Source organism: Indicator indicator, chromosome 35 (genome assembly GCF_027791375.1).
Source record: "Indicator indicator isolate 239-I01 chromosome 35, UM_Iind_1.1, whole genome shotgun sequence".
Taxonomy (NCBI): Eukaryota; Metazoa; Chordata; class Aves; order Piciformes; family Indicatoridae; genus Indicator; species Indicator indicator.
Window position 1 is genome coordinate 5590613 of NC_072044.1, and position 26001 is coordinate 5616613.

General features: G+C 55.8%; 1 protein-coding gene across 1 annotated transcript in view; it reads right to left on the reverse strand.

The window, feature by feature from the left end:
• IGFN1 (immunoglobulin like and fibronectin type III domain containing 1) overlaps positions 1-26001 on the reverse strand; it is a 93669-nt gene that overhangs the window by 35558 nt on the left and 32110 nt on the right. Inside the window, exons 2-4 of the mRNA XM_054395796.1 lie at positions 5469-5591; positions 817-956; positions 234-333 (exon numbers count right to left, since the gene is read on the reverse strand). Of these exons, the coding sequence (XP_054251771.1) occupies positions 234-333; positions 817-956; positions 5469-5591 (363 nt within the window). The remainder of the gene's footprint in view (positions 1-233; positions 334-816; positions 957-5468; positions 5592-26001) is intronic.

Genomic DNA, 26001 nt, shown 5'->3' on the forward strand with positions numbered 1-26001 from the left:
TACTCTGGCACAGGCTGCCCAGGGAGGCTGTGGATGTTCCCTCCCTGGGAGTATCCAAGGTCAAATTGGATGAGGCCTTGAGCAACCAAGTCCAGCTGAGAGAGAGCTGAGCTGTCCCTGTCCATGGCAGGGAGGTTGGAGTAGATGATCTCTGGGGTCCTTTCCAGCCTGACCCATGCTGTGATGATGATTCTATGAGGATGATTCTGTGATGATGCTGATGCTGATTCTACCTTGTATGATCCTGAGGCCAACAGAGCAGGAAGCTTCCCCATACTCGTTGGCAGCCACGCAGCGGTACAGGTCACTGTCACCTGTGCTGAGCTTCTTTATCTGAGAGAGGAGAAGAGAGGGAGAGCTCAGAGTGCTGTGGGGCAGCTCACACACCTTCAGCTTCTAGTAAAACATCTACCCAGGGACAGCTCAGATCTTTCTTTTGTTCCCAGAATGGCTCTAAAGAGCTCTGCTTGCTTCCCCATGAGGGTGGTGAGAGACTGGCACACACAGTGTGAGAGACACCACACACAGTGAGGGTGTGTTCCACCACCCAGGGAGGTGGTGGAAGCCTCATCCCTGGAGGTGTTTGCAGCCAGGCTGGAGGTGGCTCTGAGCAACCTGATCTAGAGTGAAGTGTCCATGCCCATTGCAGGGGATCTGGAACTGGATGATCCTCAAGGTCTCTTCCAACCCTGACAATTCTGTGATTCTCTTTGTACCCTCTCAGGTCTGGTGACATCTCTGCCAGCCCATGGCAGGCTTGGCCTTCCCTTTGCTCTCTCTGCTCCCTGAGCCCTGTCTGCAGTACTTCAGCTTTACCTGCAGAATGCATTCCTTTGTCACTTGGTTGAAGGATGTTTCATATTTGGCAGGATCATCCATCCCTCCTTGTCCCCGTGTCCATCTCACCTCAGGGGTTGGGACACCTTTGACCACACCTCTGAAGATGGCAGTTTTCCCTTTGGGAAGAGGCAAGAAAGCACTTGGTTAAGGCAGGCTTGAACAACATCTGGAGGGGACCTGCAGGAAGGTTGGGCAGGGACTGCTTCCAGGGGCTTGGAGTGACAGGATGAGAGGCAATGGTTTGGAACTGGAGCAGGGCAGATTTAGGTTGGACATCAGGAGGGAGTTCTGCACAGTGAGGCTGGGGAGACACTGAAACAGGTTGCCCAGGGAGGTGGTGGATGCTCCATGCCTGGAGACATTCAAGATCAGACTCAGTGCCCAGTGGCCCTGGGCAGTCTGCTCTAGTTGGAGAAGTCCCTGCTGACTGCAGGGGGTTGGACAAGGTGACCTTGGAGGGTCCCTTCCAGACCAATGCACTGGGGCTCGTGAAGGGCCTGGAGCACCTGGCCTGCAAGGAGCATCTGAGGGAGCTGAGGGTGTCCAGGCTGGAGAAGAGGAGGCTGAGAGGAGACCTCATTGCTCTCTGCAACTGCCTGAAGGGAGCAAGGAGGGGACAGCCTCTGCTCCTTGGTGTCAAGCAACAGGAAATAGTTCCAAGCTGCACCAGGGGAGGCTCAGGCTGGGTGTTGGGGAGGCTCAGGCTGGGTGTTAGGAAGTCCTTCTTGTGCTGGGGGCCCCAGAGCTGGAGGCAGTGCTGCAGGTGGGGTCTGAGCAGAGCAGAGCAGAGGGCAGAATCCCCTCCCTGTGCTGCTGCTCTCCCTGCTCTGGATGCAGCCCAGCACAGGGTTGGTCTCTGAGGTCTTTTCCAACCAAACCAGTTCCATGGTTCTATGAATCTGAACCTCAAGGAGTCAGCTGCAAATGAAATAACTCAGGAATCGTGGCCAGGGTGACTGCCCCACGCCTGGGTGCATGCCGAGGGAAGGAAGGTGGAGGAAGAAGAGGAGGGATGAGCCACTAGAGGCCACTGTGCCCCTTCTTAAATCCCAGCGGCTGGGGAGCATCCCCAGATGGTGACCACACCGAAACCCCAAGCTGCTGCAGGCAGTCAAGTCCTGTGAGGGGAGAGGAGCTACAGGACTTGCTCAGCATGTCCCACCTCAAAAAAAAAATACAAAATCAGAGAATCACTCAGGTTGGGAAAGACCTTCAGGGTCATCCAGTCCAGCCATTAACCTTTGTCTGCCAAGTTCACCACTCAGCCATATCCCCAAGCACCACATCCTCACAGCCTTGAAACCCCTCCAGGGATGGGGACTCCACCACCTCCCTGGGCAGCTGTTCAGTGCCTGAGAACCCTTTCAGTGAAAAGATTTTCCTCCTCTCCAACCTAAGCCTCCCCTGGCACAATTTCAGGCCACTTCCTTTCCTTCTATCCCCTGAGACTAGGGAGCAGAGCCCAACCCCCACCTGGCTCCAGCCTCCTCTCAGGCAGTTGCAGAGAGCAATGAGGTCTCCCCCCAGCTTCCTCTTCTCCAGTCCCCTCAGCTGCTCCTCCCCAGCCCTCTTCTCCAGACCCTTCCCCAGCTCTGTTGCCCTTCTCTGGACCTGTTCCAGCCTCTCAATATCCTTCTGGGAATGAAGGGCCCAAAGCTGAACCCAATGCTCAAGATGCAGTGCTGAGCACAGGGGGGCCAGCACCTCGCTGATGCCTCTGCAAGTGGAGATGGATTGCTGGAAGACTTCCCATTGATTTGAAGTCTGTGCCCATTAGCTGCCTTCTCTGTGCTCTAGTCAAGACCAAGACTGCTTCTTGAAGGAGAAGCACAGCTGAGCACCCACACTGCCCAATTCAGCTCCACAGGGAGAAGCCAACATTTCAATGTGCTTCATCTGCTGCTGCAGGACACTTAGTGAGCTCCCTGCAGAACCCACAGGACCTGATGCATACTTTAGGAGCCATGTGTGGACACAACATAGAAAACTCAGGAGACCCTTATCAGTCCTGGGAGAATCTTCAACGGCACACAAAGGCCTTGGTCTTTCTTGTTTCCTCCTGGTCTAGTCAAATCTGGCTAGAAATGAACTTGATTTCATAGAACCTTAGAGCTGTTTGTGTTGGAGAAGGCCTTTAAGATCATTGAGTCCAACCATTCTCTAATTCTGGCAACCCTGGTGCTACACCATGGCTCTCAGCACCACACCTCTGCAGCTTCTGAACGCCTCCAGGGGTGGGAATTCAACCACCTCCCTGGGGAGAATGTTCTGGCTTGGTAGGAACTCTTGAAGGTCATCCTGTCCAACCTCCCTGCAGGCAGCAGGGACACCTCCAACTAGATTGGATTGCTCAGGGACACATCACTGAAAGTCTCCAAGGATGGAGCCTCCACCACATCCCTGGGCAGCCTGTTCCAGTCTCTCACCACCCTCACTGTGAAGAACTTCCTCCTGATGTCCAACCTAAACCTCCCCTGCTCCAGTTTCAGTCCACTGCCACTCACCCTGGCACTCCCAGCCCTTGTCACAAGTCCCTCCCCAGCTCTCCTGGAGCCCCTTCAGGTACTGGAAAGCTGCTCTAAGGTGTCCTTGGAGCCTTCTCTTCTCCAGGCTGAACAGCCCCAACTCTCCCAGCCTGTCCCCATAGCAGAGGCTCTGCAGCCTTCTGGTCATCTTTGTGGCCTCCTCTGGACCCTCTCCAGCAGCTCCAGGTCCTTCTTGTGTTGGGGTCCCACAGCTGGCCCCAGCCCTGCAGGTGAGGTCTCCCCAGAGCAGAGCAGAGGGCAGGATCCTCTCTCTCCAGCTCTGGCCAAGCTGCTTTGGATGCAGCCCAGGCTGCCCTTGGCCTTCTGTGCTGCCAGTGCCCATTGCTGGCTCCTGCCCAGCTTCTCCCCCACCAGCACCCCCAAGTCCTTCTCTGCAGGGCTGCTCTGGATCTCATCACCCCCAGCCTGGATTGGCACTCAGGGTTGCCCTGACCCAGATTCAGGTCTTGGCCTCACTGCTGCTCATGAGGCTCTCCTGAGCTCACCTCTGCAGCCTGTCCAGGTCTCTCTGCAGCACTGCCCTCATGTTTCTGCTTCTCTGACAGATTCCTGTGTTAGTTTCCTATCATGCAGGCACTCAGCGATCTCCTTAAAACTCCTGCCACAAACTGCATGACACATTTTTGAGGAACCAAACGCTTCTCACTCTCAGGCAGCTGCCTCTAGCCTCCCATCAGGCAACTGGCAATGGTCTTTATCATCTTCTCTTCTGTTTGCCCATGGCCTGGGTTCAAACTTTTCATTTCATACTGGTAATTGGTTCATGTAAGTGAGGCATGGACTCAAGGCTCCAGGTGAGTGCATCAAGAAGTGTCTGCAGCAGGGTTAGGGAGGTTCTTCTCTCCCTCTGCTCTGCCCTGGTAAGAACACATCTGGAGTATTGTGCCCAGTTTGGGGCTCCCCAGTTCCAGAGAGACAGAGACCTGCTGGAGAGAGTCCAAGGGAGAGCCACGAGGAGGATTTGGGGACTTGAGCTTCTCCCCTGTGAAGAGAGACTGAGAGCCCTGGGGCTGTTTAGTGTGGAGAGGAGAAGGCTGAGAGGGATCTGATCAATGTCTATCAATAGCTGAGGGCTGGGGAGGAGGCCAAGGTCTTTTCAGTGGTGTGCACTGCTAAGGACCAACAGGAACAAGCTGGAACATAGAAAATTTCAGCACAACATGAGGAGAAACTTCTTTACAGTGAGGGTGACAGAGCCCTGGAGCAGGCTGCCCAGAGAGAACCATCATAGAATCATAGAATCATAGAATCAAGCAGGTTGGAAGAGACCTCCAAGATCCTCCAGTCCAACCTATCAGCCAGCCCTGAGCAATCACCCAGACCCTGGCACTAAGAGCCTCATCCAGGCTTCTCCTGAACATCTCCAGTGATGGTGACTCCACCACCTCCCTGGGCAGCACATCCCAATGGGCAATCACCCTCTCTGGGAAGAACTTCCTCCTAACCCCCAGCCTAGACCTCCCCTGGCACAGCTTGAGACTGTGTCCCCTCCTTCTGCTGCTGGGTGCCTGGGAGAAGAGCCCAACCCCCACCTGGCTACAACCTCCCCTCAGGGAGTTGTAGACAGCAATGAGGTCTGCCCTGAGCCTCCTCTTCTCCAGGCTGAACACCCCCAGCTCCCTCAGCCTCTCCTCACAGGGTTTGTGTTCCAGACCCCTCCCCAGCTTCGTTGCCCTTCTCTGGACACCTTCCAGTCCCTCAGCATCTCTCTTGAACTGAGGAGCCCAGAACTGGACACAGGACTCAAGGTGTGGCCTGACCAGAGCTGAGCACAGGGCAGAATAACCTCCCTTGTCCTGCTGGCCACACCATTGCTGATCCAGGCCAGGATGCCATTGGCTCTTCTGGCTGCCTGGGCACACTGTTGGCTCATGTTCAGCTACTATCACCCAGCACCCCCAGGTCCCTCTCTTTCTCCTTCTCTGGAGCCTTTCAAGCCCCACCTGGTTGTGTTCCTGTGTGCCCTGCCCTGGCTGACCCTGCTCTGGCAGGGGGTTGGTGTGGATGATCTCTGGAAGTCCCTTCCAACCTCTAATGTACTGTGGCACTGTGAGTGGCTTTGGCTGCTCTTCAGGAACTCACCTTCCTGCAGGGTCAGGGAGAGAGGCTTCCTCTCAAAGTCAGGGTTGCTGCATCCTTTGGGAATTTTATCCACAAATGGAGTGATGATAACTCCTGGGACAGAAGATCTCATCAAGGGCTTCACTAGAAAGACAAGAGGGGGAAAAAGAAAATCAGTGATTGTTGTCCTACAGAAGCCATCTGCATTGCCCCTTCATGGAACAGAAACTGCTGCTGCTCAGCTCCTAGGAAGGACTCAGGCAGCCCAGCACTGCAGGCTGCAGCTGTGTGCCAAGGCTGGAGGACACAATTGTTTAGGCTGGGAAACACCTTTCAGGTGATCAAGCCCAACCATGAACCCAACACAGAGAATGATAGAATCAGTCAGGGTTGGAAGGGACCACAAGGCTCAGCCAGTCCCAACCCCCCTGTCATGGGCAGGGACACCTCACACTGGATCAGGCTGCCCAGAGCCTCATCCAGCCTGGCTGCAAACACCTCCAGGGATGGAGCCTCAACCACCTCCCTGGACAACCCATTCCAGGCTCTCACCACTCTCATGGGGAAGAATTTCTTCCTCACATCCAGTCTGAATCTCCCCACTTCCAGCTTTATTCCATACCCCCCAGTCCTGTCACTCCCTGACACCCTCAAAAGTCCCTCCCCAGCTTTCTTGTAGACCCCTTCAGATCCTGGAAGGCCACAAGAAGGTCTCCTGGGAGCCTTCTCCTCTCCAGACTGAACAGCCCCAACTCTCTCAGACTGTCCTCAGAGCAGAGCAGCTCCAGCCCTCTGCTCATCCTCATGGCCCTTCTCTGGACACCTTCCAGCCCCTCCAGATCCTTCCTGGACCAGAGGCTCCAGCACTGGACACAGAGCTCCAGGAGTGGTCTCAGCAGAGTGGAGCAGAGGGGCAGAATCCCCTCCCTGGCCCTGCTGGCCACACTTCTGCTGCTGCAGCCCAGGCTCTGCTTGGCTCTCTGGGCTGCAAGTGCTCACTGCTGGCTCCTGCTGAGCTTCTCATCCCCCAGCACCCCCAAGTCCCTCTCCTCAGGGCTGCTCTCCAGCCAGTGCCTGCACAGCCTGTATTGGTTCTTGGGATTGCCCTGACCCAGCTGCAGGACCTTGCATTTGGTCTGGTTGAACCTCATGAGGTTGGATTGTGCCCAGCTCTGCAGCCTGTCCAGGTCTACACAACCAAGTCTACTGCTAAACCAAGTCCCTCAGCACCACAACTCCACAGCTTTTCAGTCCCTCCAGGGATGGGGACTCCACCACTGCCCTGAGCAGCCCTGGCCAGGCCTTGACAACCCTTTCAGTGAATAAATTGTTCCTCATGTCCAACCTAACCCCCCCCCCCGGCACAACTTCAGGCCTTTCCCTCTCCTCCTGTCACTTGCTACTTGGGAGAGCAGCCCAATCCCCCTGGCTCCAACCTCCTTGCAGGGAGTTGTAGCCTCCCCAGGCTGCACACCCCCAGCTCCCTCAGCTGCTCCTCCCCAGCCCTGATCTCTAGACCCTTCCCCAGCTTTCTTGCCCTTTTCTGGACCTGCCCCAGCCCCTCAGTGTCCTTCTGGGAGTGAATTGGTGCATGAAGCTCTGTGATTTTGTGCAAAGCTGGGTCCCAGGTGGGAAAATTGTCACAGAACATGCCAGCCCAGGGCCACACCAGCTGACAGCTCTGCAATGCCTTGGGCAGAGAATGCTTTGGAGCAGTTGCTACTCCAAAATCAAAATCTGGCATGAGAAAGACACAACTGCAAAGGTCAGCAGAGCTGGATGGGCCAGGTCCTGGTGTCTCTCCTTGTGCAGGTGGCAGACACCTAAATGCCAACCAAGAGAAGCAGATTGAGCTTCTTTGCAGGAGTAGTCCAGAGAGCTTTCATAGCTGTGTCCATTCCTTCACCTGTCTGCTGGCTTGTCATGGTGCTCTCCTCAGCTGCCTCTGCTCAGCACAGACAGGCTCTGGGTTCTCCTGTGAAAAAGAGAAATTCTTTCATGATTTACAGCTCCCAAGGGAAGTGACAGACCTGTGACAGCACAACTTGGCCTCTCTCACTTGTATCCTAGTAGCCAAGATGAGAAAGATCTCCCAGACACAGCCACAGCAGCACAGCTTGCATTGGGTTGGAAGGGACCCTCCAAGGTCATCCTGTCCAGCAACCCTGCAGTCAGCAGGGACATCTCCAACCAGAGCAGGCTGCACAGGGTCACATCAATTTGATCTTGAATGTCTCCAGGGATGGAGACTCCACCACATGCTGGGCAACCTCTTCCAGTGTCTTCTCTCCACCCTCACTGTGAGAGCTTCTTCCTGATGTCCAACCTAAACCTTCCCTGCTCCAGTCTCAAGCCATTGTCCCTCATCCTGGCACTCCCAGCCCTTGGCCAAAGTCCCTCCCCAGCTCTCCTGGAGCACCTTCAGGTACTGCAAGGCTGCTCTGAGGTCTCCCTGAAGCCTTCTCTTCTCCAGCGTGAACACCCCCAGCTCCCTCAGCCTGTCCCCATAGCAGAGGTTCTCCAAGCCTCTGATCATCTTTGTGGCCTCCTCTGGACTCTCTCCATCAGCTCCAGGTCCTTCTTGTGTTGGGGGTCCCACAGCTGGCCCCAGCCCTGCAGGTGAGGTCTCCCCAGAGCAGAGCAGAGGGCAGGATCCTCTCTCTCCAGCTCTGGCCAAGCTGCTTTGGATGCAGCCCAGGCTGCCCTTGGCCTTCTGTGCTGCCAGTGCCCATTGCTGGCTCCTGCCCAGCTTCTCCCCCACCAGCACCCCCAAGTCCTTCTCTGCAGGGATGCTCTGGATCTCATCCCCCAGCCTGGATTGATACTGAGGGTTGCCTTGACCTAGGTCCCATCAACACATCAGGACACCCAAATCACCTCATGGCACAATCTTGAACCACCACAACTGATGCAGAGCCATGGCTAGAAGGGCTGAAGTGGAAAAAAAAAAGTAGCCATCTAGCAGCATCCCTCTGCCACCTCTTCCATGTCCCTGCCATCTGGCTCTCCTCCAAAGACCTCCTCTCGTGTTTCAGGCAAATATTCCACCACATGGCACTCACGTGGTGAGTCCTGATGGATGGCAAGAGCAGTTGCTTGAGAAGAAAGCCACAGAGGTGGATGCCTAAACTGGGGCAGGCATGAAGCAGAAGCACCTCCTGCTCTAAATTAGCTTTGGCTAAATTAGCAACAGACCTGGGAGCAGGCTGGAAGCCACTGCTGCCTTTAGAAGGAAATGGTGAAGTGTGAAGCTGGCATCCAGCAGTTATTGTTACACAGCACTCCTGTGACCTTTGCTGAAGGTGTCTCTGGCCCTGGATTTAGAAGTTGGCCACTGCCATGTAACACATCCTCAAGCAAGCAAACTGTCAAGGCAGATCCCTTGTCATGTGAGAGATGCTCAGAGACTCTAAGGTTACTGCAGCTCTGAAAGAGCAATTAGATTAGATTCCCCCCTGGGATTAATGCTCTGTCTCCATTTAACCTCTGCATTCCTGCAGTCAACACAGAGTCATAGAAGGGGAGGGGATGGAAGGGACCTCCAGAGACCATCCAGCCCAACCCCCTGCCAGAGCAGGGGCACCCAGAGCAGGGCACCCAGGGCAGGGCACCCAGGGACACAGCCAGGTGGGGCTTGAGAGTCTCTAGACAAGGACACTCCACAACCTCTCTGTGCAGAACACCCCCCAGCTGGAAGGAGCATCACCCAGAAGTCAGCTCCTCATAGAATCATAACATTGCCTACTTGGAAATGACCTTAGAATGATGGAGTCCAACCACAACCTAACATCTCCCTGCACACAACCCTGAGCCCTGAGCTCCTCATCCCAACGCCTTTTAAACCCCTCCAGGGATGGAGAGTCCACCACCTCCCTGGGCAGCCTTTCCCAGCACCCTGAGCCCATTGCTGCTGTAGCTCAGCTGAATGCACAAACCAGGCTCCTGCCCCCAGCCTCACAAAGCTCAGCACCACCAAAAAGAAAAAGAAAGAGGTAAACCAATCTGGTTTGACTCTGTCCATCAAGGCTGGGCTCTGGAGGGTGCTGGGCACCATTGGTTAGGTGTTTCAAACACCTCAGAGAAGGGGATGAAGGGCTGGTGGGAGGCGAAGGACACCCAACTGAAATGCAAATAGGATGACCCCAGGGCACCCTGCCCTGCACCAGGCAGGACATCAGACAGCAAACAGCAGACTCCCAGAGGCTCCTGATCACCCTCTTCTGATGTGCTTCTGCCAAGAAGGCCAAAGCTCTCCTGGGGTGCATGAAGAAGAGTGTGGCCAGCAGGGCAAGGGAGGTTCTCCTGACCCTCTGCTCTGCCCTGGTGAGACCACAGCTGGAGTGTTGTGTTCAATTCTGGGCTCCCCAGTTCAAGAGGGACAGGGAAATACTGGAGAGAGTCCAAGGGAGGCTATGAAGATGCTGAAGGGACTGCAACATCTGTGTGAGGAGGAAAGGCTGAGAGCCCTGGGGCTGTTTGATCTGGAGAAGAGAAGGCTGTCAAGAAGGGGCCAGGCTCTGCTCAGTGGTGCCCAGGGACAGGACAAGGAGCAATGGACACAAACTGGAACCCAGGAGGTTCCACCTGAGCAGGAGTAGAAACTTCTTTGGTGTGTGGCTGCCAACTCTCTCAGCACCCTAGGATGGATCCCATCTGGTCCCATGGACTTGTGGGGATCCAAGTGGCTCAGCAGGTCTTTAACTTCTTCCTTCTGGACTAACAGGGGGACTGTGCTGCTCCCTGGTGTGACCACAGCTGGAGGATTGTGTCCAGTTCTGTGCTCTCCAGTTCAAGAGGGACAGGGAACTGCTGGAGAGAGTCCAGGGGAGGCTATGAGGATGCTGAAGGGACTGCAACATCTCTGTGATGAAGAAAGGCTGAGGGTCCTGGGGCTGTTTGGTCTGGAGAAGAGAAGGCTGAGAGGAGATCTGATCAAAGTTTGCAGATAGCTGAGGGGTGGGGGGCAGGAAGGGGCCAGGCTCTGCTCAGTGGTGTCCTGTGGCAGGACAAGGAGCAATGGACACAAACTGCAAGCCAGAAGGTTCCACCTCAACAGGAGGAGAAACTTCTTTGGTGTGAGGGTGCTGGAGCCCTGGAGCAGGCTGCCCAGAGAGGTTGTGGAGTCTCCTCTGGAGACTTCCAAGCCCCACCTGGATGTGTTCCTGTGTGTCCTGGGTGACCCTGCTCTGGCAGGGGCTTGGTCTGGATGATCCCTGGAGGTCCCTTCCATCCCCTGCCATTCTGTGATTCATTTGTCCTCCAAAGCACTGAGCTGTATTAATAGCAAACTCTAATCCCCTGCTGCCTTCTGCACTCCTGTGTCTCCCTCAACATGTCACCACCCCTGGAGCTGACATGGTTGAAGCTTACAGCCTTCAGCAGACATGATTTGCTTGACAGGAGCTTGCAGCACCATTCCCCTGAGCTCTTTTCCTATTACCCTCACAGTTATTCCATGCTGCTCCCAACTTCCCCCCTCCACACCAGGCAGGGCTGATGAGGACCTGCACTGAAACAGGAACACAGTCCCCAAAGGTCCAAGTCTCAGGTCCAAAGCCACCAAAGATTTTCCTCATATGTTGCCAAATCATTGAATTGTTTTGGCTGGAAGAGACCTTTCAGATCATGGAGTCCAAGCCTTCACCCAGCCTGCCAGGGCACCACCAAGCCATGGCCCTCAGCACCACATCTCCATGGCTTTGAAACCCCTCTAGGGATGGGGACTCCACCCCTGCCCTTGGCTTGGGCCAACCTGGACAACCCTCAAGGGGAAGAAATTGTTCCTCCTGGTCAACCTAAACCTCCCCTGGGGCAACTTGAGGCTGCTTCCTCTCATGCTGTCACTATGCACATGTCAGGTAGTTGTCCTCAGCCTGGTGGGACTGTGGAGCTGTGTGAAGTGGTGACAAGCTTTGGAGAGATGACTCCATTCAAGTTTGGGTTAAAAAAGCCCAAAGACTGCCAATATCTGAACCTGCAGGGAAAGGCACCACGTGGGCAGCCTCTCAAGGGACAACACAAAGCCCTGCAGCTGGGGAGGAATAACACCAGGCACCAGTACAGACCAGGGGGTGAGCAGCTGGAAAGTAACTCCATGGAGAAAGAGCCTGGAGGCCTGGTGGGCAAAAAGGTATCCATGGACAGCAAGGTGCCCTTGGGGCCAAGGAGGCCAAGGGTGTCCTGGGGTGCATGGAGAAAAGTGTGGCCAGCAGGGCAAGGGAGGTTCTCCTAACCCTCTGCTCTGCCCTGGGAGACCACACCTGGAACACTGTGTCCAGTTCTGTGCTCCCCAGTTCAAGAGGGACAGAGATCTGCTGGAGAGAGTCCTGTGGAGGCTGTGAGGATGATGAAGGGACTGCAACCTCTGTGTGATGAGGAAAGGCTGAGAGCCCTGGGGCTGTTTGGTCTGGAGAAGAGAAGGCTGAGAGGGGATCTGATTAATGTCTACAGATAGCTGAGGGGTGTGGGGCAAGGAGGGGCCAGGCTCTGCTCAGTGGTGTCCTGTGGCAGGACAAGGAGCAATGACACAAACTGGAAGCCAGGAGGTTCCATCTCAACATGAGGAGAAACTTCTTTGGTGTGAGGCTGCTGGAGGCCTGGAGCAGGCTGCCCAGAGAGGTTGTGGAGTCTCCTTCTCTGGAGGCTTTCCAGCCCCACCTGGATGTGTTCTGTGTGCCCTGCCCTGGGTGCTTCTGCTCTGGCAGGGGCTTGGACTGGATGATCCCTGGAGGTCCCTTCTGTGATTCCAAGGCAATATTCACCATGGGCACCAGGTGGGAATTGTTGATTTTACAAGGCCTGGAATATTTCAGGAATTCCTTTGGATTAAAGATAAGCTGCTGTGAGTCCTTCAGCTCCTGGGAACTCCTGCCTTCTGCAGAGTGAGGCAGAAGCATGTTAATGCCACACATTGACTGCCCAGTCAAAATAACAGTGCCAGGGCATGCAGGGAACATTCCCTCACTGGAATCCATCCAAGCACATCACATTTTCTAATGTCTTCCGTGTTAAGTGAGGCCCAGAAAATAACATCTCAGCTGGCATGGAGTCATCCACACCCTGCCCTGCTTGCTCCTAACCTTTCTGCTCCCTTGGGACTCCCCCAGCCAAGGGCTGGGTTTGCTTTGACTGCAGCTCAGGCCTGGAGAAAGAAATTGGTTTAGTGAAGAGAATGAAACAGCAAAAGCCTTCCAAAAATTGTCACCATGGAATTAACATCTGCTTGAGGCCTGGCTGGCCACACTAAGATGATCTCAGAGGAGACCTCAGAGCAGCCTTCCAGGACCTGAAGGGGCTCCAGGAGAGCTGGGGAGGGACTTGGGCCAAGGGCTGGGAGTGCCAGGATGAGGGACAATGGCTTTGAGCTGGGAGAGGGGAGAGTGAGAGTGGAGAGGAGGAAGAAATTCTTGAGAGTGAGGGTGGGGAGAGACTGGCACAGGTTGCCCAGGGAGGCTGTGGCTGTCCCCTCCCTGGAGGTGTTCAAGACCAGGCTGGATGAGGCCCTGAGCACCCTGGGCTGGTGGCAGGGTGTTGGCACTGGATGATCTTTGAGGTCCCTTCCAACCCAACCCATCCTGTGGTTCCATGACATTCAGCAGAGGCAGGGAAACACTTCCAGGAGGTGATCAGGAGAAAAGCTGTTGCCCAACATCCCCAGCAGACCAGGACTGACAGAGCAAGCAGCTCAGCACCCTCACTCCCCTGCAAACCCCAGTGCTCTGCACCAGCCTTCTTCAGGTGCCCCAGACTTGGCTGTTTCTCCTTTCTCCTGCCTGCTTTTCAGCTCTAGCCACATCCCCTCTGGATTCAGCAGCAGAGCTTTGAATGCAGAGCAGACTCAAGCCTTTGGCTCCTAACAACATTTTGAAGCCACTAAAATAAACCAGAGAGGCTGAGGGACTGGGGGAAGGCTGCCCTTCCTCCTGTCTGTCCATCAATCTGTCTGGATGAGGCAGGGCAGGAGCCTGCTGCAGGCTGAATGGCCACTAATGGTGGGGCCATAAATCAGCCAAGTGAATAAGCAAACCATCTGAGAGTCACGATTTGGAGGTGCTGGGGGTGTCACAGGGACTTATTTATGAGCTTCAGAGAGTGCCCCACACAGACAAGACATGACATCAGTGCTGGCACAGGGCTGGGGAGCAAAAGTAGCCAAACTCGTGGGGAAGTGGCAGGCAGGGAATGGTTCCCAGAGAGGGGATGGCTCCAGAGGCACAGCTTGTGCCAGGGACACAGAGGTGGCAATCAGCATGGCATGGAGTCACAGAGTCATTGCATGGGGTTCCTCAAAGCTCATCCAGTGCCAACCCCCTGCCGTGGGCAGGGACACCTCCCACCAGCCCAGCTTGCTCCAGGACTCATCCAGCCTGGCCTTGAGCACCTCCAGGGAGGGGACAGCCACAGCCTCCCTGGGCAACCTGTGCCAGTCTCTCCCCACCCTCACTGCAAAGAATTTCTTCCTCCTCTCCAGTCTCCCTCTCCCCTCTCCCAGCTCAAAGCCATTGTCCTCATCCTGGCACTCCCAGCCCTTGGCCAAAGTCCCTCCCCAGCTCTCCTGGAGCCCTTCAGCTACTGCAAGGCTGCTCTGAGGTCTCCCTGGAGCCTTCACCTCACCAGGCTGAACAGCCCCAACTCTCCCAGCCTGTCCCCACAGGGGAGGTTCTCCAGCCTCTGATCATCTTTGTGGTCTCCTCTGGGCCCTCTCCAGCAGCTCCAGGTCCTTCCTGTGCTGGGGCCCCCAGAACTGGGTGCAGTGCTGCAGGTGGGATCTGAGCTGAGCAGAGCAGAGCAGGGCAGCACAATCCCCTCTCTTGCCCTGCTGGTCACAAATCCCCCAGCAGCAGATGTAGCCTTCTGCTTCTCTGTGATGCCTAAAATCCAGGACAGTGCCAACACAGTGAATGTTCTGCACAAAACACCAAACTGTTGTCTGCTCAGGCTCAAATTCTACACCAGGAGCTCCAGCTACTCACCAAGGGGAAGGACCTCCCACCTGAAACGTCTCTTCCAGTTTTGGGTGGGCTTCCTTTGCTCCTTTGTTAACTTTGAGTAATGATCTTAAGCCATCCCATTTCAGAAGAGCTTTAAAGGAAACCTTCCAAGCCTTCAGTTGGAACCACAGAACTGAAAGCCAATGACTGGGACTGGCTGGAGAGCAGCCCTGAAGAAAAGGCCTTGGGGGTGCTGGGGGAGGAGAAGCTCAGCAGGAGCCAGCAGTGAGCACTTGCAGACCAGAGAGCCAAGCAGAGCCTGGGCTGCAGCAGCAGAAGTGTGGCCAGCAGGGCAGGGAGGGGATTCTGCCCCTCTGCTCCACTCTGCTCAGACCACACCTGGAGCTCTGTGTCCAGTGCTGGAGCCTCTGTTACAAGAGGGCTATGGACATGCTGGAAGGTGTCCAGAGAAGGGCCATGAGGATGAGCAGAGGGCTGGAGCTGCTCTGCTATGAGCACAGCCTGAGAGAGTTGGGGTTGTGCAGTCTGGAGAGGAGAAGGCTCCCAGGAGACCTTCTTGTGGCCTTCCAGGATCTGAAGGGGTCTACAAGAAAGCTGGGGAGGGACTTTGGAGGGTGTCAGGGAGTGATAGGACTGGGGGTCATGGAGCAAAACTAGAAGTGGAGGGATTCAGATTGGATGTTAGGAAGAAATTCTTCCCCAGGAGGGTGGTGAGAGCCTGGCAGAGGTTGCCCAGGGAAGTGGTGGAAGCCTCATCCCTGGAGGTTTTTGCAGCCAGGCTGGAGGTGGCTGTGAGCAACCTGCTGTGGTGTGAGGTGTCCCTGCCCATGGCAGGGGGTTGGAACTGGCTGAGCCTTGAGGTCCCTTCCAACCCTGACATTTCTGTGATTCTAACTGCACAAGTGCAACTTCATGAAGCAGGTCTCAGAGCCCTGAGGTGATGAATGGAGGTCTGGTGTGGAGTGGGATTAGGGCTGCCCAAGGATCAGGTTTTGTCTGACTTCTCTCTCTGGTAAATCTCTCTTTGACTTGATCTTCTCTTCTGCCTCAGGGATTGTGAATCCAACCAAAGTGATGGCTCCTGCTGGCCATACCTCATGGATTACATCCCACATACTCCAGAGCTCCTCATTTGTTAATGTGGCATGCACAGAGAATGCCAGAAGGTGACACTCACCAGCTGGGTTTGCTAAGTGAATGAAAGCAGCCAAGCCCTAAGAGCAGTGAAGGAGCAGGAGACTGATGCCAGTTTGGTGGAGCAGGTGTGAGGTGACCACAGGAGAAGGACTCAGTCTGGGCCTTTTGATGTCCACAACACAGCCCTAAAACATCTCACAACACACTTCTGCATTTACAGTCAATAAATCCACAGCAGGTCCAGAGGAGGCGACAGATGGAGAACCTCCCCTGGGGGAGAGTTGGGGCTGTTCAGCCTGGGGAGAAGAGAAGGCTCCAGGGAGACATTGGAGCAGCCTTCCAGTACCTGAAGGGGCTGCAGGAGAGCTGGGGAGGGACTGCTCAGGAGGGCCTGTGGTGACAGGACAAGGGACAATGGTTTGAAACTGGAGCAGAGCAGATTGAGGTTGGACATCAGGAGGAAGCTCTGCACGGTGAGGGTGGGGAGACACTGGAACAGGCTGCCCAGCGATGAGGTGGAGGCTCCATCCCTGGAGACATTCAAGGTCAAATTTGATGTGGCCCTGAGCTAGTTGGGGATGCCCCTGCTGACTGCAGGGGGGTTGGACTGGATGACCTTGGAAGGTCCCTTCCAGCCCAATGCAAGGTGTGACTCTGTGATACCCTAGAGCAGAGTTTCACCAAAGGTGCAGAAGAAAAAACAACACAACCCCACAAAGCCTGTCCCACAGACCCACCCCTGCTACCAACCTGGGCTACAAGTCCCCTGCCAGCCCCATGGCACGGGCAGGGCAGGTCTGCCACCCTACCAGGACACCTGGGGACCTCTCCTTCCAGGACACTTCCAGCCAATTGCAGACCTGCAGCACCACAGAGCACTGCCTGCTGCCACAGTGCAGGTGGCACTGGACCTGTCACCTCCCCACAGCCCTCAGTGGTGCCATGACCCAAGTCAGCAGTACCTTAGGGCTTGAGCTTCCGAGAGGATCCTGCGTGAAGCCGACGCTGCGCTGCACAGCACCTTGGGGGCTTCTCTCTTGACTCACACCCCAGAGCTCCTCATAGCTCTCCAAGAGGTCTCCTGGGCACAGGTGTTAATGACCTGTGTGAAAGAAGCCACACCCTGACTGCCCTGGGCTAAATGTCACAAGAAATGACAAATTCCTGTGCCCACCTCACACCTCTCCGCTCCCCTGCAAGCCAAGCCCCAGCTCAGCAGCTGCCCAGCCAGGGCACCTCCAGCACTGTGCCACACACAGCCCTAGGGGGCTCAGATAGACCCACACCTGCCCCCAGCACCAGGGGAGGGGCAACTCAACCCAGGGCCCTTGGCAGGGGGCCAGGCTGGTCAGATGCCACCATCAGTCAAGGCAACCCTGGACTTCCAAGTGCAGGCTGGGTGGAGGGTTTGAGGCCCAAAGAAGGACAAACACTTGTGCAGAGCAATGGCCTGCCCGAGGCCAGGACACACCAACAGACTGGTCCTCAGAGGTCAGAGTCATCAGGAGACCTCATAACTCCTTGGAGGAGTGAAAGCAGAGGATTTGTGTATGGGGCAACCAAGGCTTAGCCTTCAGAAGTAGATCTCAGTCTGAGCTATTCTGGGAGGTCTGAAAGAAATCCAGAGCCTCCTGAACAGCTTCTCAGCCAGAGCCACAAGAGACCTCTCACTCTGCTCTCTCTTCCAGCACAGCCCCAGGCTGGTCCCTGTCCCCATGAGCAGCACCAAAGCTATTTCCATGGGCAGGGTGACCCTGCAAGTGCCAAGTGCAGCCTATTGTGCCCCAAAATCCTTGGCCCCCAGCCTGCCCTTACAGCTTGGAGACCTTCCTTCCCCTGCCCAGAGAGCTCAAAAGGACTCAGCTCAGCTGGGAGCAGAGGGAATGTTCTGCCCAGGGCAGTGCTGGAGTCACCATCCCTGGGGGTGTTCAAGCAGTCTGTGGGCCTGGTGCCTGGGGAAATGGATTGGTGCTGACCTTTCAGTGCTGGGTCAAGGGTTGGACTGGATGTGCTTGGAGGTCTCTTCCAGCTGGAAGTGTTCTGTGATTCTGTGACTCTGTGATCTAAGTTTCACTGATTCACAGCTTGCATTGGGTTGGAAGGGACCCTCCAAGGTCATCTTGTCCAACACCCCTGCAGTCAGCAGGGACATCCCCAACTAGATTAGGCTGCACAGGGTCACATCAATTTGATCTTGGATGTCTCCAGGGATGGAGCCTCCACCACATCCCTGGGCAACCTCTTCCAGTGTCTCCCCACCCTCATTGTGCAGAGTTTCCTCCTGATGTCCAACCTAAACCTGCCCTGCTCCAGTTTCAAACCCTTGCCTCTCATCCTGTCATTCCCAGCCCTTGCCAAAAGTCCCTCTCCAGCTCTCCTGGCACCCCATCAGGTACTGACAGTCTGCTCTTAGGTCTCCCTGAAGCCTTCTCTTCTCCAGGCTGAGGAGCCCCAGCTCTCCCAGCCTGTCCCCACAGCAGCCACAGCTCCCAGAGTGGCCACTCTGGACCCAATGTTATCTGCTCCCAGCAGCACTGCATGCAAAAAAACAAAGCCTCTTGAGTCTGGAGACTTCTTCCATCCAGGCCTGGCTGACAGCAGAGATCTTCACTTCCTCTGCCAGACACTGACATGAAATCCTCCTCTTCAGCTCTGAGGTGAAGGGCTGGCTCCAGGAGTTGGCAGTTGAAGTATTTTTATCATGGTGACCACAGTCCACATGATGTCTGAGCTGACACAACCAGAAGAAGGTTTTCCCAGAATCACAGAGCAGCAGGGGTAGGAAGGGACCTCTGGAGATCATCCAGTCCAACCCCCCTGCCAGAGCAGGGTCACCTAGAGCAGGGTGCACAGGACAGTGCCCAGGTGGGCTTTGAATGACCCCAGAGATGGAGACTCCAGCACCACCTCTCTGCTTTCCCAGCAGGACATCAGAGTTCTGAACTCTGTGGTGAATTTGGAGGGGAACACAGCAAAATCTTGGTGCTGGAGCTCAAAGCCATATTAGATAGGCTGAAGCCCAGAGAACCATGAAGAGCAGCACTGAGTCCAGTCTCAGCAAGGTGATCTGTCAGTGGGAAGGACCCTGGGGGTAGCTCCTATGATCTGGCAGCTGCTCTGCCCTAGATATCAACCCCCCTCCTCTGCAGGGCTGGGGACCACCTTTTAAACAATTTAAAAGATGAGGAGGGGCAAAGAGGAGAGATTGAGACTGGAGAGGAGGAAGAAATTCTTGGCAGTGAGGGTGGGGAGAGCCTGGCACAGGTTGCCCAGGAAGGTTGTGGCTGTCCCCTCCCTGGAGGTGTTGAAGGCCAGGCTGGATGAGTCCTGGAGCAGCCTGGGCTGGGGGGAGATGTCCCTGCCCGTGGCAGGGGGTTGGAGCTGGATGACCTTTGAGGTCCCTTCCAACCCAACCCATCCTGTGGTTCCATGACACTCAGCTGAGGCAGCAAGGGCTTCCAAAAGGTGATCAGGTGAAAAACTGTTGCCCAACATCCCCAGCAGACCAGGACTAACGGAGCCAGCAGCTCAGCACCCTCACTCCTCTGCAAACCCTACTGCCCTGCACCAGCCTTGTGGGTGATCTTTAAGGTCCCTTCCAACCCAGCCCATTCCATGGACCTAGGAATATTTAGTCGCAAAATATGTTTAGCTGTTGGGATCCTGCTTGAACAGAGGAGCTCCTCATTAGAGAGCTCCTAATTAGACACAGAGTTGGGGTTGGAAAGCAGCAGGAGAGCCACAATTCTGCTTGGGCAAAGGAACCAGGACCTGCCAGAGCTTGGCCTTATCTCCAGCCCTGCCTTTAGAGTTTTCTTGGTGGGGAAGGAATGGAGACCTCTCCTACAGATGGACTTGAGAACTTCAAACCATCTGTGCCAGAGGAAACTCCTCCAAGAGCCTGACCTTCTTCCATTTCACAGCTTGTTTTCCACCTGCCCACCCAAAAGTCCTTTTAACCCCCTGCATGCCAGGGGCTAAGCCACCACATACCACAGAAAACCTGCAAAATGTCAGCAGGAAGGCTGCAGCATTCAGCAAAGGTCACTGCCCTGCTGCAGGGGGGACTCCTTGGAACCTGGGAGCAAGTTTATTACCCTAAGGAAGGGCAGGGAAGAGGCAGCAGCTGCAGGGCAGCGATTTCAGGGATAAATTTAAAAGGACAATTTGTCTGGAGGTGAGATTCTCCCCATCTTCTGCTCACCCTGTAATTCCCTTCCTCTGCCAGTGTGAAGTCACAGAATCAGAGAACTGTTCAGGCTGGCAAAGCCCTCTGAGATCATCCAGTCCTACACCAACCCAACCCCACCATGGCCACCAAACCATGGCCCCAAGTGCCATGGCCACACCTTGCTTGGACACCTCCAGCCATGGGGACTCCACCACCTCCCTGGGCAGCCTCTTCCAATCCCTCAACACTCCTCCAGCAAAGAATTTTTTTCCTCCTCTCCAACCTAACCCTCCCCTGGCACAATTTCAGGACATTTCCTCTCCTTCTATCACCTGAGACTAGGGAGAAGAGCCCAACCCCCACCTGGCTCCAGCCTCCTCTCAGGAGCTGTAGAGAGCAATGAGGTCTCCCTCAGCCTCCTCTTCTCCAGGCTGCACACCCCCAGCTCCCTCAGCTGCTCCTCCCCAGTCCTGCTCTCCAGACCCTTCCCCAGCTTTGTTCTCTTCTCTGGACCTGCTCCAACAACTCGATGTCCTTCCTTCCAGGAGGGTCCCATTCTGACTGATGCCAACTGGTACAACTCCTCCTACAGACTGCTGGTGCTCACCACACAGCTCAGAGCAAGAAGGGAAGAAACCAGGACTTGGCAGGTGTGAAAAGCTGTCTGGATTGTCCAGGTCATGAACAGATGGCCAAGGTCAAAAGCAGATCTCACCATGAGTCACTTCCTGGCCAAGCCACAGCACTGCCCTGCAGGGTGGGGGTCTGCTCAGGCACTGTGCTGAAGGCCAAGGTGATGCCAGGGAAGCTTTTGGGCAGGAATGCTCAGACATGGCATGGACCAAGGTCTGCAAAGCTCAGCAGCCAGGTTCAAAGTCTTCTCTGACACAACAGCAACATGAACCCCAAAACCACTACACACAAAAAAACAGTGGGGTGGGGGTCGAGCAGGGGCCAGGCTCTGTTTGGTGGTGCCCTGTGACAGGACGAGAGGCAAGGGACACAAACTGCAACCCAGCAGGTTCCACCTCAACAGGAGCAGGCTGCCAGGAGAGGTTGTGGAGTCTCCTGCTCTGGAGACTTCCAAGCTCCACCTGGATGTGTTCCTGTGTGCCCTGCCCTGGGTCACCCTGCTCTGCACTGGAGGATCTCTGGAGGTCCCTTCCAACCCCTCTCAATCTGTGATTTCAGGATGGGCACAGCCATGGAAAATGGAGTAAAGGTCCCCATTCAGTGAAGAACGCCAGCTGCCTGCAGCCTACTACCAGCTGCCTGCAGCCTACTACCAGCTCCCTCCAGCCTACTACCAGCTGCCTGCAGCCTACTACCAGCTGCCTGCAGCCTACTACCAGCTCCCTCCAGCCTACTACCAGCTGCCTGCAGCCTACTACCAGCTCCCTCCAGCCTACTACCAGCTGCCTGCAGCCTACTACCAGCTCCCTGCAGCCTACTACCAGCTGCCTGCAGCCTACTACCAGCTCCCTCCAGCCTACTACCAGCTCCCTGCAGCCTACTACCAGCTGCCTGCAGCCTACTACCAGCTCCCTCCAGCCTACTACCAGCTGCCTGCAGCCTACTACCAGCTCCCTTCAGCCTACTACCAGCTGCCTGCAGCCTACTACCAGCTCCCTCCAGCCTACTACCAGCTGCCTGCAGCCTACTACCAGCTCCCTGCAGCCTACTACCAGCTACCTGCAGCCTACTACCAGCTGCCTGCAGCCTACTACCAGCTCCCTCCAGCCTACTACCAGCTGCCTGCAGCCTACTACCAGCTTCCTGCAGCCTACTACCAGCTGCCTGCAGCCTACTACCAGCTCCCTCCAGCCTACTACCAGCTACCTGCAGCCTACTACCAGCTGTCTGCAGCCTACTACCAGCTGTCTGCAGCCTACTACCAGCTCCCTGCAGCCCTACTACCACCTCCCTGCAGCCTACTACCACCTCCCTCCAGTCCTACCACCAGCTCCCACCAACCCTACTACCAGCTCCCACCAACCCTACTACCAGCTCTCCCCAACCCTACTACCAGCTCCCACCAACCCTACTACCAGCTCCCTGCACCCTACTACCAGCTCCCTCCAGCCCTACTACCAGCTCCCTGCACCCTACTACCAGTTCTCTCCAACCCTACTACCAGCTCCCTGCACCCTACTACCAGATCCCTCCAACCCTACTACCAGCTCCCTCCAGCCTACTACCAACTCCCTGCAGCCTACTACCAGCTCCCTCCAGCCCTACTACCAGCTCCCTCCAGCCCTACCACCAGCTACCTGCAGCCTACTACCAGCTCCCTGCAGCCCTACTACCAGCTCCCTGCACCCTACTACCAGCTCCCACCAACCCTACTACCAGCTCCCTCCAGCCCTACTACCAGCTCCCTCCAGCCCTACTTCCAGCTCCCTGCACCCTACTACCAGCTCCCACCAACCCTACTACCAGCTCCCTGCAGCCTAATACCAGCTCCCTGCAGCCTACTACCAGATCCCTCCAGCCCTACTACCAGCTCCCTCCAGCCCTACTACCAGCTCCCTGCAGCCTACTACCAGCTCCCTCCAGCCCTACTACCAGCTCCCACCAACCCTACTACCAGCTCCCTCCAGACTACTACCAGCTCCCTGCACCCTACTACCAGCTCCCACCAACCCTACTACCAGCTCTCTGCACCCTACTGCCAGCTCTCTCCAACCCTACTACCAGCTCCCTCCACCCTAATACCAGCTCCCTGCACCCTACTACCAGCTTCCACCAACCCTACTACCAGCTCCCTCCAGCCCTACTACCAGCTCCCACCAACCCTACTACCAGCTCCCTCCAGCCCTACTACCAGCTCCCTCCAACCCTACTACCAGCTCCCTGCACCCTACGACCAGCTCTCTCCAACCCTACTACCAGCTCCCACCAACCCTACTACCAGCTCCCTCCAGCCTACTACCAGCTCCCTGCACCCTACCATCAGCTCCCTCCAGCCCTACCAACAGCTCCCTGCACCCTATCACCAGCTCCCTCTAGCCCTACTACCACCTCCTTGCACCCTACTACCAGCTCTCTCCAACCCTACCACCAGCTCCCTCCAGCCCTACTACCAGCTCTCTCCAGCCCTGCTACCAGGTCCCTCCAGCCCTACCACCAGTTCTCTCCAATCCTACTACGAGCTCCCTGCAGCCCTACCACCAGATCCCTCCAGCCCTACTACCAGCTACCTGCACCCTACTACCAGCTCCCTCCAGCCCTACCACCAGTTCTCTCCAACACTACTACCAACTCTCTCCAACCCTACTACCAGCTCTCTCCAACCCTACTACCAGCTCCCTGCACTCTACTACCAGCTCCCTGCAGCCCTACCACCAGCTCCCTCCACCCCTACTTCCAGCTCCCTGCACCCTACTACCAGCTCCCTGCAGCCCTACTACCAGCTCCCTGCACCCTACTGCCAGCTCCCACCAACCCTACTACCAGCTCTCTCCAACCCTACTACCAGCTCCCTGCACTCTACTACCAGCTCCCTGCAGCCCTACCACCAGCTCCCTCCAGCCCTACTACCAGCTCCCTGCACCCTACTACCAGCTCCCACCAACCCTACTACCAGCTCCCTCCAGCCCTACTACCAGCTCCCTCCAGCCCTACTTCCAGCTCCCTGCAGCCCTACTACCAGCTCCCTGCAGCCTTACTACCAGCTCCCTGCACCCTTCTACCAGCTCCCACCAACCCTACTACCAGCTCCCTCCAGCCCTACTACCAGCTCCCTCCAGCCCTACTACCAGCTCTCTCCAATACTACCAGCTCCCTCCAGCCCTACTACCAGCTCATTCCAGCCCTGCCACCAGCTCCCTGCAGCCCTGCCACCAGCTCTCTCCAGCCCTACCCCCAGCAGCACAGTGGATCACCTCAGGTGGGGCTGGCAGTGCTGCCCTTGCTGCTCACCCATGAGCCAAGGGCCATTCTTCTGGCCCAGGTAGGTCACAGGACAGCATTTTCTTTCTACCAGGAGAATGTCCTGCTCCAGGGTGAGTCACACCATGCATGTGGGTGCCCCAAAAGACTCTTCTGAGCTCAGAGTGTTTGATTTTAAGTCAATGTGGTGCTCTGAGAGTGGAGGACTTGCAGCTCCCTCTGATTTGAGTGGGAGATGCCAAGGCTCAGCCCAGCCCCTCAACACCAGGCCACCCATCCTGGGCCCTCCAGCAGAAACCCAAAGGACTATTTTAAAGCTCCAAGCCTTGGTTATTTTACCTCCCCCACCCAGGATGTCAGTCTGCCCAGCAAGCTGAGATCTGTCCTGACTGCTCACACAGAGCCATGCTGAGCCCTGCTGCAGCTCTCTGGACTTCCACACTCTGGGATGCAAAAGGCTGGACTCAGGGTCATGAACCTGAGAAGCAGCAGTGCCCTGCTGACCCAGCTCCTGCTTCCCATGCTGTGCAGAATTCCTTCTGCTCCCTGCTTCAGGACTGGTTTAAGCTGTCTGCCTCCATGCCTGGCTGGGGGGTTGCCAGCAGGGTCCATGGCTTGGATGGAGCCTGGCTGCCTGGGAACCTGAGGCTCCTGCTTCCCTCTTTGGGGTAGCTTTAGGCTGTGCCTTTAAAATGATTCACAGATCTCAAACAGAGCATGGTAAAATGTGAATGAACCACTCTTGGGTGTAAAGAGGGAAATGAAGATCATGCCAAGCAATCCCATGGGAGAGAGATCTACCACAAGGTCTAGTTCCCAAAACAATCTCTCTCTCTCTCCTCTCCCTTCCTCAGGCTGGGAGAGGCTAACTCTGTGCTTCTGCTTGACCCTGGCTGCACTGCTTTAGTTGTGACTGGTGGTGACTTCCCTGCTTCTGTCTCTTGTCCCTTTTGTACAGGGGATAAGGGGAGGCAGGGGCAGAGAAGCTGTTGCAGCTCCCCTGGTCCTTGGCCAGGGGGGTCCTGGTGCTGTTTATTGATTGTAAATCCCTCTAAATCTTGTAAATCTTGTAAACCCTGTGTATTTGTACCCATCCATGGCATGTTGGAGTTTTGCTTGGAAACACAGCTTCCATTTGCTTCCAGCTGAGCTGCTCTGGCAAAGTTAATGTTGGAGGGTTGGGAATTTTCAAGCCACCACAGACTCTTCTGCTAGCTCCTCTCACCACTGCCTTTCTTGTCTGCCCCCACACCTGGGCTGGTCACTGTTGGCATTTCCTTCTCCTTTTCCATTGGGAAAAACACAGAACAGCAGGAATCAAATGTTTCATGTGGAGCACCAAAGATGAGCTGAAGCCTCAACATGTCACCACACATCACCCTCTAAGCACTTTTCACCCCTCCTTCAGACACTGGAGACCAACAACATTTTAACCACCACAGAATGGCTCAGGTTGGAGAGGACCTCAGAGATCCTCCCCACGGGCAGGGACACCTCCCCCCAGCCCAGCTTGCTCAGGGCCTCATCCAGCCTGGCCTTCAACACCTCCAGGGAGGGGACAGCCACAGCCTTCCTGGGCAACCTGTGCCAGGCTCTCCCCACCCTCACTGCCAAGAATTTCTTCCTCCTCTCCAGTCTCAATCTCTCCTCTTTGCCCCTCCTCATCTTTTAAATTGTTTAAAAGGTGGTCCCCAGCCCTGCAGAGGAGGGGGTTGATATCTAGGGCAGAGCAGCTGCCAGATCATAGGAGCTACCCCCAGGGTCCTTCCCACTGACAGATCACCTTGCTGAGACTGGACTCAGTGCTGCTCTTCATGGTTCTCTGGGCTTCAGCCTATCTAATATGGCTTTGAGCTCCAGCACCAAGATTTTGCTGTGTTCCCCTCCAAATTCACCACAGAGTTCAGAACTCTGATGTCCTGCTGGGAAAGCAGAGAGGTGGTGCTGGAGTCTCCATCTCTGGGGTCATTCAAAGCCCACCTGGGCACTGTCCTGTGCACCCTGCTCTAGGTGACCCTGCTCTGGCAGGGGGGTTGGACTGGATGATCTCCAGAGGTCCCTTCCAACCCCTGTTGCTTTGTGAACCTGTGCCAGAGTCTCACCATTCTCCTACTGAAGAACTTCTTCCTCAGCTCCAGTCTAACCCTGCTCTCCCTCAGCTTCAAACCCTTTCCCCTTGCTTTAGTGAAAGCAGAGAGCACAGGCAGAGCCTGCACCACTCACACTGCCCCTGACCTTCCACAGAATTGGTCAGGTTGGAAAAGACCTCTTGAGAGTGAGAGTGAGGAGACAGTGGCACAGCTTGCCAGAGAGGTTGTGGATGTCCCCTGCCTGGAGGCGTTCAGAGCCAGGCTGGATGAGGCCTGGAGCAAGCTGGTCTGGTGGGAGGTGTCCCTGCCCATGG